Raw genomic sequence first — 17,748 nt, 5'->3', positions numbered from 1 at the left:
CTCAATAACAAGATCAAAACTCCAGTGTACTAAACACGCATTTTTCTTAAAACCTTACAGTGTACTTGAGTTTTATGCTAAGCCTTAGGGATACAAAGCCGAATGAGACCACGTTACCTGCCCTCAAGAAACTCACGTGTGATAAGGACAATCCATGGAGGCACAAGGCATTCCATTGCTGTAAGATCATGCAGTGCTTGAGAGGTGTTTGTATATGTGTATTTATTTGCTTGTTCGTTCATTAATATTTATCCTGCCATCTTCCAGAAAGTAGTTAAGTCAGTTTACAGAAGATTCCAAATAGCGTGAGTAAAAATGAGGGTAAGGGCTTAAGATGGAGCCAGAAATGAAGCTTACAATATTTATCACATAATGACCAACACTGCTGTGGGGAAGCTATAGATTTGTCTCAAAGGTTTCCATGAAGGTAAACTTGTTCAGTTAAAATAGTTCATAGTACCTAGAAAAACAAATGAATTACTTAAGAAAACAGCTTTAAAAAAACCTGTTTATTTTGTTAGACAACAATTTTTAGTGAAAAGACCGGCTAGTGGCTGACCTAGAAGGTACTCACGTGGACCGTGAGCTTTTTCCTCCATGCTGCTGCCATGATAGCATGCCTTTATCTTGTGAGCCAGGAGCAGCCTTGAGGAGCTGGACTGGTTACTAGTCACTGCATAAGGGAGAAACTAAGCTGTAAACCTTTCGAACACCAAAGTCATTGTTTCAGTATAGTGGTTTTCATTCTGAATTAACTTCCTTAAACACACCCATTTTTTTCAGCTACTTGGGAATACATTTTACCATTACCTGGTACTGGTGGGCCCATCCAGAGGTAGTATTACATGAAAGAAAGAATATTCTTGTTACAATAACAAAAAAGAGCTGGTTACAAAACCTGGCATTCTGTTTGATTCCACTTTTGTAGGAGAAATTATATATGTAAATATATGCAGAGAAAATCATCTAAATAGAAGGCTAGATTCCAAAATATCATGAGGGAGATGGGATTGTGGTGAATGTTCTTTTCTTCTGCTTATTAATATTTTTAAAATTCTAAAATAAACGTAAGAAAGATACAACCTCAGATTAAAGGCAGTATCAGTCAAAATAAGATGTTTTATAGGAGTCTTGTGAAATGCTTATATGGTCACTGTCTGAGAACACTTTTTTCCAGGGCAAATTTCTCTTCCCTACTCAGTAGCATGGCATTTGGACTTCTAAGCCTGAACATTTCCAGGTACTTCAGCATATCAGAGCTTACTTTTCCAAAAAGTTTCTAACCCAGCCTGTATGTAACCTTATTTCTTCCTCCTTTAGTGATGATTTTCTTGTCTGGATCAATATAGAAGATTGGTGTCTTTAATTTTCATAACACACATATTATCATCTGCACATGGAACATCTAGAAACAGTGAGTTTTAACCCTTAATGTACATTGGACTTTTTTTCAATGGAGCTTTAAAAAATACTGATACTTGGACCCTAAACTCAGTAGTTCTAAGTTGGACTGGGGTCTGGAAGTTGACACTTGTAAGTGTCCAGACAACTTTGGAGTGCAGCCGAGAAGCATTTCCACTGCCCTTGCTGGAGAGCTCAGTTGTTTAATTATAAAAATAATAGATCCTATTATGAAAACAATTGAACAGTATGATAGGGTATAAACTAACTTTTACCTTCTCCCCAGGTCAACAACTATTGATGATTCTTTGTATAATTTTCCACCAATTTACAGGTATACATAAATCTTCTCTTATATAAATGGTATTATATTAAACATTATGCTATGCAGCTTGCTTTAATTTCCTAATATGTGGGGGACATATTTCTCTATCACTTCATGCAGATTACTCTCACATGTTTTTTTTAAATGTTTTATTTATTTTTTGAGAAAGAGAGAGAGAGAAAGGGAGGGGAGAGGCAGAGAGGGAGACACAGAATCCGAAGCAGGCTCCAGGCTCTGAGCTGTCAGCACAGAGCCTGATGGTGGGCTTGAACCCACTCGTTGATGAACGAGTTTTCTGAATTGAGGCTATCATTTAGGAGTGGGACTGTGGAGTGTAAGGAATGTGCATCTTTCTTGTTCTTCAAGGGGGCTGGAGCAGTTTAGAATCCTGCTGGCCGTGGGTAAAAGTTTGTACTCGTGCTTTAAAATTGAAGTAGACATACGCATTTGATGATGTTTCTATATAGTCTCCAGAATTGCTCATAAGGAAATTTTCATTTTTATTTACTGACCTTTACATGGAGTGCCATCTGATAAGTCATTTTTTGTTCATGCTAGGAAATTGTTTTCCCTCCATGTGCATGCTGTGCCTGTTTACAGAAAGACTTGAAGCGATTTATTGGCCTTCTCTGACAAACTGCCAGGCCTCCTGTCATCAGCCAATGGCTGCTTCCTCTTTAATTCCTTTTTGTCTTGCCTGCCAAGAAAGCAAGAGCTAAATTCAAGGCTCAGGTGCAGAAACAAATTTGGTTTAATTTTCCCCCTTCTCTTCTTGCATGGGAGTATTTCTCTAACATGGTTCTTATAACAGCTACATGAGAACCATAGAGATGCTTGTTTATGATTAATGTTTAAAACTTTCTAAGCCCTGTATCAGAGACCTATTAAATTGGAATTGCAAGGATGAGACCGCAAAATTAGCATTTTCAAAGCTCATGCACAAATATGCTGTCTCAAATGTGAGGATGTACTGTATGGCTTAAAATCTTAGCTTCATATTCATTGTAATTCTTCCACCATAAATATGTTGTTATTGTAAATCACTTCAAATTTTTTTTGTACTCAAGGTAAGAAATATTGGAAGTCTAGCAGAGTGAGACATATGCATAAAATTTGTCTCCAAATTTTATCTTTAAATTGGTTATTTTCATATTAATGATTGAACATTTACATCACTGGGTTTAAATTCATTAATTGCATAAATACTCATCGAGTGCTACTATGTGCTGTGCACTGTGCCATGAGAAGAATAAATAAATTTTTGAAAAGCTGCAAACAGACAGGATGCTTTAGGAATATTTTTTCTGAATGTTGTAAGAACATTACTTTTAAAAAGTCAAATTTTGGACTCTTTCCATAATTTGGCTATTGTTGAAAGTGCTGCTATAAACATTGGGGTACAAGTGCCCCTATGCATCAGCACTCCTGTATCCCTTGGGTAAATTCCTAGCAGTGCTGTTGCTGGGTCATAGGGTAGGTCTATTTTTAATTTTTTGAGGAACCTCTCCACACTGTTTTCCAGAATGGCTGCACCAGTTTGCATTCCCACCAACAGTACAAGTGGGTTCCTGTTTCTCCACTTCCTCTCCAGCATCTATGTCTCCTGATTTGTTCATCAACTGATGAATGGATAAAGAAATTGTGGTTTATATACATAATGGAATACCACGTGGCAATGAGAAAGAATGAAATCTAGCCTTTTGTAGCAATATGGATGGAACTGGAGAGTGTTATGCTAAGTGAAATAAGTCATACAGAGAAAGACAGATACTGTATGTTTTCACTCTTATGTGTATCCTGGGAAACTTAACAGAAGACCATGGGGGAGGGGAAGGAAAAAAAAAAGTTAGAGAGGGAGGGAGGCAAACCATAAGAGACTCTTAAAAACTGAGAATAAACTGAGGGTTGATGGGGAGTGGGAGGGAGGGGAAGGTGGGTGATGGGCATTGAGGAGGGCACCTGTTGGGATGAGCGCAGGGTTTTGTATGGAAACCAATTTGACAATAAATTTCATATTAAAAAAAAAGTGCGGGGCGCCTGGGTGGCTCAGTCGGTTAAGCGTCCGACTTCGGCTCAGGTCATGATCTCGCGGTCCGTGAGTTCGAGCCCCGCGTCAGGCTGTGGGCTGATGGCTCAGAGCCTGGAGCCTGCTTCCGATCTGTGTCTTCCTCTCTCTCTGCCCCTCCCCCGTTCATGCTCTCTCTCTGTCCCAAAAATAAATAAACGTTAAAAAAAAAATTTAAAAAAAAAAGTGGAATTTTGGCAAACATATACACTTGGCTCTAATTAGTATTTATGTATTAGTGTTTGTATATATATTTATCGGTGAAATATTTCTAGACACTTATTTCTAAGGATCATTAACATCTTTGAGTGCATCCCTGGAATAAGATCTCTTGTTTGTTATCCTGATAAATGTAGGCTTAAACCTTATTTACCTTTTTAGACTCAGTAATTAAGTTTTAGAAAAGCAATGAATTATTAAGTCTGGCTTGAAAAAAAAAAGCAAAACACTTGGCTTCTCTCAGCATAATTTATTGCCATTTATGTCACTTAAATGTTGGTAGAAAGGGATATTTACATTAAGTGGTCCTTGGTTAATAAGTTGCATGCCATGCTACCCATGTAAACCCTCTTATGGCCCCTCAGTTCAGGAATGCTGTGTACTCACCAGTGTGTTTATTTTGAGAGGGAATTAAAGTGTAATAGGTGTTTGAATGCTTAACTTATTTCAGGTATTTGCATTTGTGAGGATGATAACTGATTTGTTTGTCCAGTCGAGTTTAAGTCCACGAATATTGATTGAGCACCTACTGTGGAGTACTTGTACTCTATTAAATATGTATATAATGTATATTTATGTATATTTAATAGATATTTAACATGTATATATATCCTAATATGTGTGTGTGTGTGTGTGTGTGTGTGTCTGTCTGCCCTCCTTAGACAGAAAGAAAACCCCTTGAATCAGTGCATGCCTTCTAGTTGGTAGTAAATACTAGCACTAAAAATCACATGATAAATGGTATTTTACTAAATGAGTAGGCTGTTATGAATTCTATTGGCATCGCAAGTGTTGCCTGTGAGTATCTCTGTGGTTTATTTAGTTCCCGCAGCTGTGTTTGGCAAACAGGAGATGCCTCACTTCATCTTTTTGCTAGGAAGTGGTTGTATGAATTTAATACTTCAGAGTCACCTGAGGATTTGGTTTGGTTTGAAATCCATATCCCAGGCAGTTCTCCTGAAGGCAGATCTCCTGGAGATAGTGCTGTAATTAATTGGTATGATGAGGGGGCTCTTAGACAGAGTCTGTCCATACTTAAGAACCTCTGCAAGTGACTCTAAAACATATCCAGATTTAGGAGCCATTGTTCAGTTTACGGAAGGGACAGCAGAATCCGAGAGATGGTGATTTGCCTGAGTTCTTAATGTGTATTTAATTATAAAGGGGCATCCTTTGGTTGTGTCAGGTTCCCCTTTATTAATCTTATTAATTAATCTGATTAATCTTACCATGATGACTGATGAATCTTACCTTTCTTTTTATAGCCTTAATCATTTGTGGCTTTCACAGATATGGTTACAGTTGGGAAATAACATTTTCTCTGTTAATTATTTTCCTCTGAAATTCTTGGGACTTTCCCAAGGAGTGGACTTGAAGATGTGTTAGAGAGTAATTTGTCCAGTCACAACTTCCTGGGGTCTCTTTGATAGGAAAATGCCTGTGCCCTTCCTAAGTGGCCTGCATGTGTTTGTAGATGTTTTCAGTGAACGTGGTTTCCTGAGAACCAACACAAGTTTGGCATTTTCCTGGATTGCCATCTCGATTCTCAGCAATGTTTCCATTGAAATCGAAAGATTGCTGCAGTGTTCTTTGTTTGGCTATATTTGCAGTTCAGTGCTACAAGTTGTATAAATTAATTTTAAATACTATAATGTGAACTGATTGCAACTGTTAGTAGAAACAATTATATTAAACTTTCTTCTTTTATAATAATTTCATTGTTGCTAATAAAGTGATTGCTAAAAGAAAGCTGGTTTTTTAACCTGGTAATTACCATCTTTTTGCCTTGTCTCAACATAATGATACAGTAAAGTATTTATCATTATCATTTGTGATTTTTAAAAATAAAATTTGTTTTCTAATTGCACTGTAAAGCTTGTTTGTTGTGCAAAATATAAATACAGAAAAGCTCAAAAAAGAAATTTAAATCACCTGTAATTCTACTGCGTGGAAATCATTGTTGTTTAGGTATATGGCTTTCCAGACTCTTAAAATGAATCCATGTAGTGCTAAAGCATTTGTGATTTCATTCCATTTCTGGGTTAATGTTTATGTTTAATTAAATGTAACACAGATGTGCTACTTCATATTTTTATGACCTTTAAGAACTATGCAATATCTACACATCTTATAATAATTGGTATCTTTTTGTAGCTTTTCCTTGGACTGTATTTTTTTTATTTCTACTTCTTATACTGCCCTTCTCAAAAGTTAGAATACTTTGTTATTTAGATTATTTCCCTTTTATAAATTTGCAAAATATAGAAAAAAATAAAAGCTTAGACATGTAGACAGTACAGAATTCTGTTAACTCTTTAGCAAAGTGAAGTAAAGAGGAACATCTTCAATTTCAAAAAGAAGGCAAAATAAGCTAACGTAAAAGTCCTCCTCTGTAGAGCACTTAGAAGACAAGTAAGGTATTCCCCTTACATGAGGAAGCTGGAATAGGCAAACTCATAGGGATAAAAGGTAGAATAGAGATTACCACAGGCCTCATGGGAAGGAGAGCATAGGGAGTTTGTTTTTTAATGAGTATAGAATTTCTGTTTTGGGGTATTGAAAAGGATCTGGTAATGGATAGTGGTGATGGCTGCACAACATTCGAATGTGCTTAATGCCACTGACTTGTATACCTGAAAAATGTCAACTGGGTGTGTGTGTGTGTGTGTGTGTGTGCGTGCGCATGCACGTGCACGCGTGCATATAACCACAATCTTGAAAGCACTCAAATGTGTCAAAAAGTCCTAATGCAATATAGTAATTGTTGCCTCTATGTAATAATTTTGATATTTAAGCTCTAGTACTGATCATTCAATATGAAAAATTCTTTTTCTTTGTTTATTGCAGTACTTCTCCCTTTTGCTAGCATTTTCCTTGTGTAAGACCCAGAAATTGTGATTTGAGGGTACAGAGGTCCAGCCCATTAGCTACCATTGAAAAACATCTAGAATGTTATCTCAAAATATCAAGATCTCATAAAAACAAATTCTTGTTCAAATTTTCATGTATGTGTTCTTTATGTTAGAAACTGATACAAAAAAGTATTAATTTCTTTTCTCCATTAATGCTTTATTAAGCTTTGTTGACCTATATAAGGGTAATAGGCGAGGAGGGAGTAGGGGATTAGAAAGATTAGTGAGCCGCCACTCCTAAAAATATCAGAGTGATTTTTTTTCTTAATCACATAACTGTAACCTGTGTACTTGGAGCAAAATAACTCTAAGATGAAATCTAAAGAATGTGTTTTCCATTTTTTACTACTTTGAATATATAGACAGAATTATACTAATTGCATGTTCTAGAATTCCTTAAATCTCTAACATATTTTAACATTTGGAGAATTTCAGAATCATTATCCAGTATTATGTTTTGTGAAATGCTCGTTGAATTAATAAAACATTATAAAAACTTTTTTAATTTATACTATCTTCAAAAGTGTATTTTTGGTAATTTACTGGGATATATACAATATAGCAGGATAATAAGAGATAGAATGGTATCTAAAGACACTGGAACCAAGAGAAAGTAAGTATAGAAACATAAGATAAAGTGCGAGTTGTTATTTGTTATTATAAGATGTTATTCAGTTATTAGTAATCATGATGAAAAGGAAAATGTGTTTAGTTATAAAATTCTGTGTCCATAAGAATTATATAAAGTCATTATACTGCTGAAATTTATTGGAAAAATAAATGGTATTTCTTAAGGGAAGTTAGCAGAAAATATTTTTATCAGTAAACCTTCCCCATAGTTTTAAACGTACACTTTGCATAGTAGCCTCAGTTACTGGTTAACAAGCTGGCATTTCTTCAATGTCTGCTGGGCAGCATTGTTACTTGATCATCATGTGCTGAGGAAAAATAGAATTGTAATAGACAATTTGTTGCCTCCTAAGGCAGTGACTTTCAAACTGTTGTACAGGGTGTTTAGAGTCCCCCAGAGCCCCCTCTGGATGAGGAAAGATGGCCTAATAGTGCTGTGTCTTGACCAAATCAGCATTCCTTTTATCTAATCTGTAGTGAGTTTCTTTGTGAAATTTAATTTGAGCTAGGGATTTAATGGATAAAAAGATATTTGAAAATCACTGGCCTAACAGTAGAGTTAGGACTGTTGCATAATAAAAATACATCTAAGAGCCCCTGAAATCTGGTCTCCTCTCCTTAAGGACAGAAGTACCATGAGGCATGCTGGGTAATTCATCTCCAAGCCAGAAACCTGAAGGCCTGTGTATTTTTTTCTTCTCTGTCACAAATTCACTATGTCACCTTGGGAAAGTCACTTGATATCCAAAGTGTTTGCCCTCATGTGTTAAATGGCGGTGTAAAATGATTACTACCAATTTGGCCAGCAGCACGACTTTTTTGACTCTTTTGGCTTGCTGATAGGAAATGCTTTGCTATCATACAGGCTCTTCCCTTCTGTCAAAGTGGAAGGGACCATTGGAGAAAGAAGTGGCCCAGTTCTCTGTAGGGAATGTGAACGTAAGAAAAAAACATTAGTGGAAGGGAGAGTAAATCTGTCTGTACCAATCTTATTTTGGTGTGTACATCCCTTCTAGTCAGACTGGTCCCATAGGACAAATTCAGTGAGAGCAAAGGCTTTGGATAAAAGGTGACTGAGAGGTTATCTGGGCCCTGATGCTAAGATCAATAGAGAACAATTTGTGGTCATCAGTGATAAAATCTAAGAGGGTCAGGATGGAGAATGGGTGATATGTTAGTTTTGTCAGTTAGAAAGGCCCTGAAGACCTTAGCAAGGGTAAAGGGTAGTTTGGATAAGCACAAAGTAAATAGCATTTTAAAAAATTAATCTTCACCAACATGGCTTGACTTTACCACTAAAAATTTAGCATAGCTTAAGCATTTGTACATCATATAGGTTATAATGAACAGTAAAATTTGGACTTACTCTTGTATTTATTAATTTTTAAATATTTTATTGGGGGGGAGGGGCAGATAGAGAGTGGGACAGAGGATCCAAAGTGGGCTCTGTGCTGACAGCAATAAGCTCAGCGTGGGGCTCAAACTCACGAATTTTGAGATCATGACATGAGCCGAAGTCAGATGCTCAGCTGACTGAGCCACCCAAGTGCCCCTGGAGTTACTGTTTTAAATGCAGTGTTTTAAAATTGAGTGGAAAATACAAGTGAATACTATCAAGATTGTGTGCTAATTTTTAATTACTGGGTACCATATAATTGTAATAAACATTCCATGAAAATATTAGAAGTTAATTTTTTATGTCCTTTAAACACTTATGCTCCTTAGAATGTGTACATTGTGATGTTAGAATAAACTCAGTGACAATGTGCAAAGATAACCCTGATTTATACCGAAGCACAAAGGAAGACAGATGTTTAAATCCTTTCACTCCTTGAGACTTCTCCCACAAATGGTTAGTCAGCACTTCTCTTTTTTAACTTGAAGTTTAGACATTCACATAATTTGTTTACTCTTGAGTCATTTTGGCTGGGTAAGTTGTGTTACAAGCCTCGGAACAAATAATTTCAGCAGTTGAACGTGACTGAGTCAGTTCATGTACAGGATGTATTGAAGATCCTGGTCCAAGACACTATGCTTAGCATTTGAGGGGAATGCAAAAGTAAGTGTAGCTTGTGGAAAACAAGGCCGTCAGTGTGTAGAAAAGAGAAGAGGGAAGATTATTCCAGGCTAAGGAAATAATGAGGGAAAACATTGAGGGATAAAGGTGTGTCGTATCCACTTTCTGAATATATACTAAGCACCACTGAATTATAAATACATTTTAAAGGGTGAGTTTTGTGATGTGTGAATTAAATCTTGATAGAGTTGTTCTGCTTTAAAAAGTATGTGGCATATATCAGGGAGCAAGTATGAATTGAGGTGGCAACAACATGGGGTCTAGGGACAGAAGGAGATGAGATTGGAGAGAGGTGACAGGTTTGGGGCCAGAGTACTCAGAGGCCTTGGAAACCATGCTAGGAATTTAGGGTTTTATTTTCCAGATGTTAGGAAACCATTGTAAGTTTGTTTTCTTAAAAATTTATAAATATTAACTTATTTATTTCTCCTAACCACCATAAGAAGTAGAAAAGCAGGCACTATTGTTGTTACTGTTTACAGATAGGGGAACCGAAGTGTCCTAGCTGGGATTTGTATACTTAGCTATTATCGTCCTGCCGCCTCTTGGATAGTACTGACTCAGTTGGTATGTACATGAAGCAGTTGTCAGTGATTTACTCAACAGTTAGTAATAAGATTTTTTTAAAAAGTACATACGAGCTTTTACAGTCATTCATGTTAACATGAACTCTTAACTAACATTGCATAAAAAGCTCTTGTCCAATTTGAGACACCTTGTTTTTCTTATACATTTCCAAAAATTCTTTTACTGTGGTAAGAACAGTTTGGGGCACCTGGGTGGCTCAGTCAGTTGGCCATATGGCTTCAGCTCAGGTCATGATCTTACAGTCCAGTCCATGGGTTCAAGCCCCACGTCAGGCAGAGCCTGGAGCCTGCTTTTAGATTCTGTGTCTTCCTCTCTCTCTCTCTCTCTCTCTCTCTCTCTCTCTCTCTCTCTCTGCCCCTCCCCCACTTATGCTCTGTCCTCTCTCAAAAATAAATAAACGATAAAAAATTTTTAGGAAAAATAAAAGAAGAGGGTGGGCCCTTAGAGGTTTACTATTCCAACTTACCCGTTTTATGGATAAGCAAGCTAGGACCACACAGAAAAGGTACCTAACTTGGCTAAGATGACACAGTACTTAATGACCAAGCCAGGACAAGAGTGCTGGTCTCTTCACTCAAGGTATCATTCTTCTACCATATTTAGCTACCTTACATAATTTATAAATTGCATGACTTTTTAAAAGTTTTCACTCCATCTTATAGACTAGAACTTCCTTTTTCAGTATGACAGTTAATTTTTTAATGCCAAAAAACAGATATATAGAAAGTTCAAGTTCAAGGCCTAAGGCCTAAAATAAGAATTCACATATGTCTAGTGACTAAAAGTCAGCCTTTCAGAACATCTCTATTGTGTAAAATGTGATTTGCTTCTTTAAATGTAAATTTAAGTGACCTTATCTATATACATATATCTATATTTATTGACTCTATTTTATTTTGAACTGATTCCTAAAGGCACCTCAGTGATAGTAATGAAATGAACACTTACACAGCCATGTTAGGCCAATATTTCCTACAGGTCTTAATCCACTGGGATTGGGAAAGAAGACTTTATTCAATAATCTTTTATTCTCTATTTTTGTATCAGATGTTTTGCTAGGTGCTTGGAAGAAGAGAAAGGGGCATTAACTGACCAGTAATCCCCCACCCGAGACAATAACTCTAAACATGTAATAACTTTCTATATTTTATTCTGCACAGGCAGTTTTTAATAAAAATGACCTAATATAACATTATTTTTAAGTTTACTTATTTATTTTGAGAGAAAAAGAGAGAGTGAGCAAGCATGCAGGTGTGCAAGCAGAGATAGAATCCCAAGCAGGCTCTGCACTGTCGGCATGGAGCCCAATGCAGGGTTCGATCCTACAACCCTGAGATCATGACCTGAGCTGAAATCAAGAGTTGAACGCTTACCCAACGGAGCCACCCAGGTGCCCCATAGTATAACATTTTTTAAAAAGTATAATTACGGGGGCACCTGGGTGGCTCAGTTGGTTGAGTGTCCAACTTCAGCTAAGGTTATCATCTCATTGTGAATTTGAGCCCCATATAAGGGCTTGCTGCTGTCAGCACTCGTTCTGACCCTCCCCCACCCTCACTCTCTCTTTCTCTCTTTCTCAGAAATAAGTAAATACGTGTGTGTGTGTGTGTGTGTGTGTGTGTGTGTGTGTGTATGTAATTGTAGAAGCAATGCCTGTTATGGTAGAAAACAAACAGTACAGAGGGCACACAATTGAAAACTAAAAGGCTCTCCCCCTACTTCCCATCATCTCTGGCACAGAACCCTAGCCCTGTGCAGTAGGCAGTCACTCTGAGGGTTCCTGATTTTGTTCTGCTGGTAGTTAACATTACAATGTCTATAAAATATTCTTCCCTCTAATTTTAGATTTATTTACTTTAGACAATATCTGTTGAACTTCTGGCAACAAATACAAAGAAATCGTTTATCAATCCAAGACCCTTCCAGTTGTTAAAACTGTTCTTACTTTTCCCTTTCCAAAAGGTCCCAACATCTGCCCTGCTGTAATTATCTTGTTCTCTTTCATAGGCTAGTTTACAAATAGAAGGACCCAATAGTCAACATTTGTATTATTAGGATTCATGTATATGTTACATCCACATTCACTGGAGAGCTTAAGAAGTATGTAATCCTTAAGGCGTTAGACTGTCATAGGGGCTCCTCTTAAGCATCTCTCCTTTAAAATTCTCATTTCTTCCCAGCTTTTTTCACTTCTGTTATTCCCTATAGTTCATGTTTTTCTCTTGAATGCTATTTTCTCTTCTGTATCTCTCTTTGAGCAGTTTTTTCATGAGGACTCATGGTGGCTACTTTTCTGAGTTCTTCAGAGTCTAAAATAAGCTTTATTTTGTCTTCATATCTGTTTTGGAAGTTTAAATGAATATAAACTTTCAGATTTTAAATGTAAAGGAATTGTTCCCTTATCTTCTAGTTTGGCATTCATTGTAGGTAAGGAGTTTGATAGCATCTTATTTTCATCCCTTTGTTAGTAATGTTTTTCCTCTCTTCTCTCTCTCTCTCTCTGTCCCTCCCTCCCTCTCTCTCTGAAGTGTTCAGGATTTTTAATTTATTTTTATTTATTTTTTTAAATGTTTACTTATTTATTTTTGAGAGAGAGCACAAGCAGGAGAGGGGCAGAAAGAGAGGAAGACACAGAATCTGAAGCAGGCTGCAGGCTCTCAGCTGTCAGTGCAGAGCATGATGCAGGGCTTAAACCCACAAACTGTGAGATCATGACCTGAGCCAAAGTCTGATGCTTAACCGACTGAGCCACCCAGGTACCCCTGAAGTGTTCGGGATTTTTAAAAAATTCCTGTCGTTTCTTAAATTTTACCAGTGTGTTTCTAGGTGTAAGTCTTTTATTAATCTTATTCAGCATTTTGTGGAAACTTTCCACTTGAAGATGCATGCCTTATTTCAGTTTAGCAGTAATTTCTTCTATGATATTACTACTTTTGTTGTGTCTGCCTTCTGTACTTCCTATTGGGTGGACTTTAAGCCCTTAGGAACTGGCCTCCATGTTAAAATTATTTGTGTGTATTTTTCATTCCTTGATCTATTCACTGTGCTGAGATATTTCTTTGAATTTATCTTTCAGATTAAAATCTTGGTCCTCCACAGTATCTAATTTTAATCCCGCCTATACAGTGAATTTTTTCAGTGATCATATTTTTAATTTACAAGATTTTTTTGTTCTCCAGCTGTTCCTTTTTTTGGTGGGCTGTTTTATTTTCAGGCTGCAGTTTCTTAATCTTTCTGAGGCTACCAAATAGAGGTTTTGTTTGTTTTAATTCTGTTCTTTGAATTGTATTTTTATTCATTTCCTTTGTGGTAGTTGTTTTGTTGGTTGTTCTCAGTCCTCGTCTTTCCTACCATTCGTTTTCTTCAACTGTCCTCAAATTTTTCTTTAATTTTGGATGCTGTCCATCTGTCTGAATGGAACACTGCTTCAGGTGCTGTAAACACTGACGTGGCTCAGCAGTTGGGTAGGTCTCTTTGCCTAGCAGATCCCTCCACCGAATCTAAACACTTTCTCGTGACCTAGTGTTTTCACATATGTTGTAACCATTTTTCAGTGTCTAATTTCTAAGTGTACCAGTTCTACTGGTTGCATAGCTTTCCACCCAAGTATTATTGCTCTTTCTCTTTTCCTTAGGCATTTGCTTTTTCCAGTTTTTCACTAGATAACATTAAGAAACATATTTGTACACACATTTTTCATACCTCTGTGATAATTTCCACAGCATTAATTCCTAGAGTGAAATTTATGGGTCATGAAAAACTTCTGACAGACGTTGCTAAATTGTGTTTTGGGAGGTTGTAACAACTATCAGTCTCACATAAGAATATCCTTTTCCCTACACTCTTGACAGTGGTAGATGTTATCATTCTTGTTACTCTGTTTGCTAATTGCGTATGTAAGACAGCATTTTATTCCTGTTTGAATTTCATAATATGTGAGTATTTTCATTAGTTTTTGTATGTGTGAATTGACTCTTATCCTTTGCCTATCTCTCTTTTGGAATGTTTACCATTTTGTTTAGCTTTATGAAAGTCCTTTGTTATATGTGTTGCAAATATGTTTGTCAGTTTGTGGTGTTTGCTGTACACGTTTTGGTGCTAAGTTTATAACGCCACCTACCTACCTATCCAGAGATTAAATTTCACCTGTATCTGTTGGTATGGTTTCTTTTTTTTTACATTAAACTTTTAAATTCATGTAAATTTATTTTGGAATATGGTTTGAGTAGTGGCAAACCTGTTGTTTTTTTTTTTTTCTCCTGAAACAACCAGTTAGCTAGCATGTTTTTTATTGACTGATCATTCATTCTTTCCTCCCTTCCTGATTTGAAATCTCTTCCTTATCATATACTAAGTGTTTTATGTGTGTATGTGTGTATCTGCCTAAAAATATCTTCCCAAGAGCACCCTACGGTTCATGAAATTTCTAACCAGACCACTCTGTTACCATACTGTTTCTAGAAAGCACTGAAGCGTCATACTTAAACTATTATATTACATTTTTTTTAATGTTTATTTATTTATTGTTGAGGGAGAAAGGACAGAAGCAGGGGAGGGGCAGAGAGAGAGAAGGAGACACAGAATCTGAAGTGGGCTCCAGCCTCTGAGCTGTCAGCATAGAGCCTGCTGTGGGGCTTGAACTCACAAACCGTGAGATCATGAATGAACCTGAAATCAGACGATTAACTGACTCAGCCACCCAGGCACCTCATAAGCTGTTATATTAAAATCTTATTCAGTGCTTGCCTGTTATTCTAATTCTTGAGAACCGAAGACCTTCCCCCCCAATATTTGCCTTATCAAAGCATTTTGTTATCAGTTAAAGATTTATTCTTTTTGTCAGCTTGCAACCTGTCAGGAATAAAAGCAACCATGTTAAATGAGGGTAAACATGATTCTGAAGAATTCAGAGTGGTTTCAGAGATAGGAAACTTTAATCTTGCTTTTTGGTGGGGAGAAATACCAATAAACATTGACAATTGAGATAAATAACAGTATTTGAACTTTGAGGAAATAGCCAAAATGCTCATAAGTTAGCAACATTTCAGAAATTATGTTTTATAGTTATTGATTTTAAAATGGATGAAATTAAAACACTTTCAGTAAAACTAAATGCCACTAATTTCTAAATTCCACTGATTCCTGGAGCAGTTCTCCTAAGGCTCTACATATCTGTGGGGAAAACATTATACTTCATTCTCCCTGCCCAGAACAAGACTCAAGCCCAGAGATGGGTAAGGCTGGATTTCACCATGAATTTCCCCAGAAAGAAAAGGTACCATTATGCTGCTGTATGTAGGTGACATGTGAACTACTGTAGCAAAACTACATGGATGAAGGTATTTTGCTGAGAAAATAGTTACCAGAATTCCCAAAGCTGGTTAGCGGGTCAAACACCTAAAATCTAGGTTTTGCTATTAACTGTATGACCTGGAGTGGCTGTTGCTTAATGATTCTCCCCCCTTCCCCCACCTTTTTTAAAGAATCCTTTTGGAGTAAATAGACATTTTCCCAAATGTGTTCTGTAGACCATTATTGCCACAGTTGCCTTGGGAGTGGTAGGTGTCCACAGTTAAGTGAGTTAGACAAATGCTAAATAGTAGATACTTTTCTAGAAACTGCACAATGTGTGGTAGAATATTAAAGGATCACAGAAGTCTTACAGGAAAGAAACTCTTACATCTTTTGCACCCATTTCATGACATCCCTAAGAACTATGTTCCATGAAGTCTACTTTAGGAACCTGTATTAGGTGTCAGAGATTACTAAACATTTGTGATTCTAATAAAAAGTTTTAGCTTCTATAGATAAATTATTTCAACATGGTACTTCAATTTGTAGTACCAAATCTTCTTGAGATACTAGGAAAAAGTCTTTAATTCTAGTACTCATAGATATTTAAACACAGCAACACAGAGAAGCATTATTTTCCCTTCTGAGTACCAAAATTCTGGTTTGGAGTGACTGCTCAGAAGGTAGGGTCATAGGTTTCCCTATTTTGGGGGAGCTCTGTCCAGTACCTCACACTCTATCCACAGTGCTTCTAAAAGGTGCAGTTTAATGTTAGGCACACAGTGTTTCTAGAAGGTACCATTTGATGTTAGGCACTCTTTTATATCCAACACATGTTTTCTTTTGTTTAGTATGATTTCAGTTTTTATTGGCTCAAAGTATATAGACCCTTAGGGATCATTTATGTTTATTGTTCACAAAGTAATACTTGGCTTCCTAAAAATGAAATTCAGAGGAAAAATCAAGGTGTTTTTATTTTATTTGTAGGATGGGTGCTGCAGATAATATATATAAAGGGCAGAGTACCTTTATGGAAGAACTGACTGACACAGCAGAAATAATAAGACAGGCCACATCCCAGTCCTTGGTTATCTTGGATGAATTGGGAAGAGGAACAAGCACCCATGATGGAATCGCCATCGCTTATGCTACACTCGAGCATTTTATTAAAGATGTGAGTATCTTGTACACCTTTTTGTATGTGAATGGTACATAGTATCCAAATTGTTTTTCTGACCTCAGCTTCTAAATATTCAAAGTTATCTTTAATTATTATAATTGACTCTATACCCGTAATTCACCATTAAATCACTATACATTGAATTTAGATAGATTAGCACTGCATAATGTCTGTAATTCTTTGATGTGTCTTCTTTTGCTGAAGCAAAATAAATCTGGTCAGTAGGATAATGGTCTCCTTGGCAATACTTCCACCCAGAACTGTTTCTTATTATCCTTGGTGAACTAAATCAAGAGCAGAGACCCTGCCTGTCCCCCATCCACCTGCAACCCAATCCTTGAAGAAGACAAAAAGGAGATAGAGACATTTTTACCTGTGAAGTACATTTTTTCAGCAATATCCTACAGGATCTTGAGAGAAGGCCTTTGATCTCTTATCTTTGTATCTTTCTGCTTCACTCCTTCAGTCCATGTCTGTTTTGTCCATAGTGCAGTTCTGAGCATCTCAGTGTGAAATTTTGTTTGTGATGAATTCTCTATCCCTGTCATCTCCCTCAAACTCTCCCCCCCTTTTTTAAGTTTATTTATTTATTTTGAGAGAGAGAGAGAGAGCAGGGGAGGAGGAGAGAAAGAGGGGAAGAGAGAACAAAGCAGGCTCTGAGCTGTGCAGAGCCCAAAACAGGACTCAAACTCATGAACCGTGAGATCATGACCTGAGCCAAGATTCAGAGTTGGATGCTTAACCGACTGACCCACCCAGTCACCCCTTCCCTTTATCAGTGCTCTCTCTTTCTCTCTCTGTGTGTTTTGGTCTCTCCCTATCTGTCTTCTTTTGACACCTGCCCTGTACCTAGTCTGTTCTAAGATTTTTCTATGTCTGTTTTGTTCTCTGCTTTTTAAACACTTTTCTTTGTGTCTTTCCTCCATTTTCATCTTTTCCTCTCTTCCTTACATGACCAATACAAGCATATTTTTTATTCCTATTTCTTTGCAAAACATATAATACAAAAATAAACTCCCCTTTTCTTTAAACTTCTGTGGTCCTCAGTTTTTTGTTTGA

At 36.8% G+C, this 17,748-nt stretch overlaps 1 protein-coding gene across 5 annotated transcripts in view; it reads left to right on the top strand.

Annotated features, from left to right (window-relative positions):
• Positions 1–17,748, top strand: part of MSH3 (mutS homolog 3) — a 186,484-nt gene that overhangs the window by 154,719 nt on the left and 14,017 nt on the right. For all 5 annotated transcript variants that reach the window (XR_005782947.1, XR_005782945.1, XM_040449648.1 and 2 more), the window contains exon 21: positions 16,497–16,683. Coding sequence is in view for 3 of the 5 variants with exons in the window: in XM_040449648.1 (XP_040305582.1) it covers positions 16,497–16,683 (187 nt within the window). In the remaining 2 variants the exon portion in view is untranslated. The remainder of the gene's footprint in view (positions 1–16,496; positions 16,684–17,748) is intronic.

This window comes from Herpailurus yagouaroundi, unplaced genomic scaffold, assembly GCF_014898765.1.
Source record: "Herpailurus yagouaroundi ecotype Mexico unplaced genomic scaffold, PumYag 29, whole genome shotgun sequence".
NCBI lineage: Eukaryota > Metazoa > Chordata > Mammalia > Carnivora > Felidae > Herpailurus > Herpailurus yagouaroundi.
Note: the sequence above shows the minus strand (reverse complement) of the source record. Positions and strands in the feature narration are given on the sequence as shown.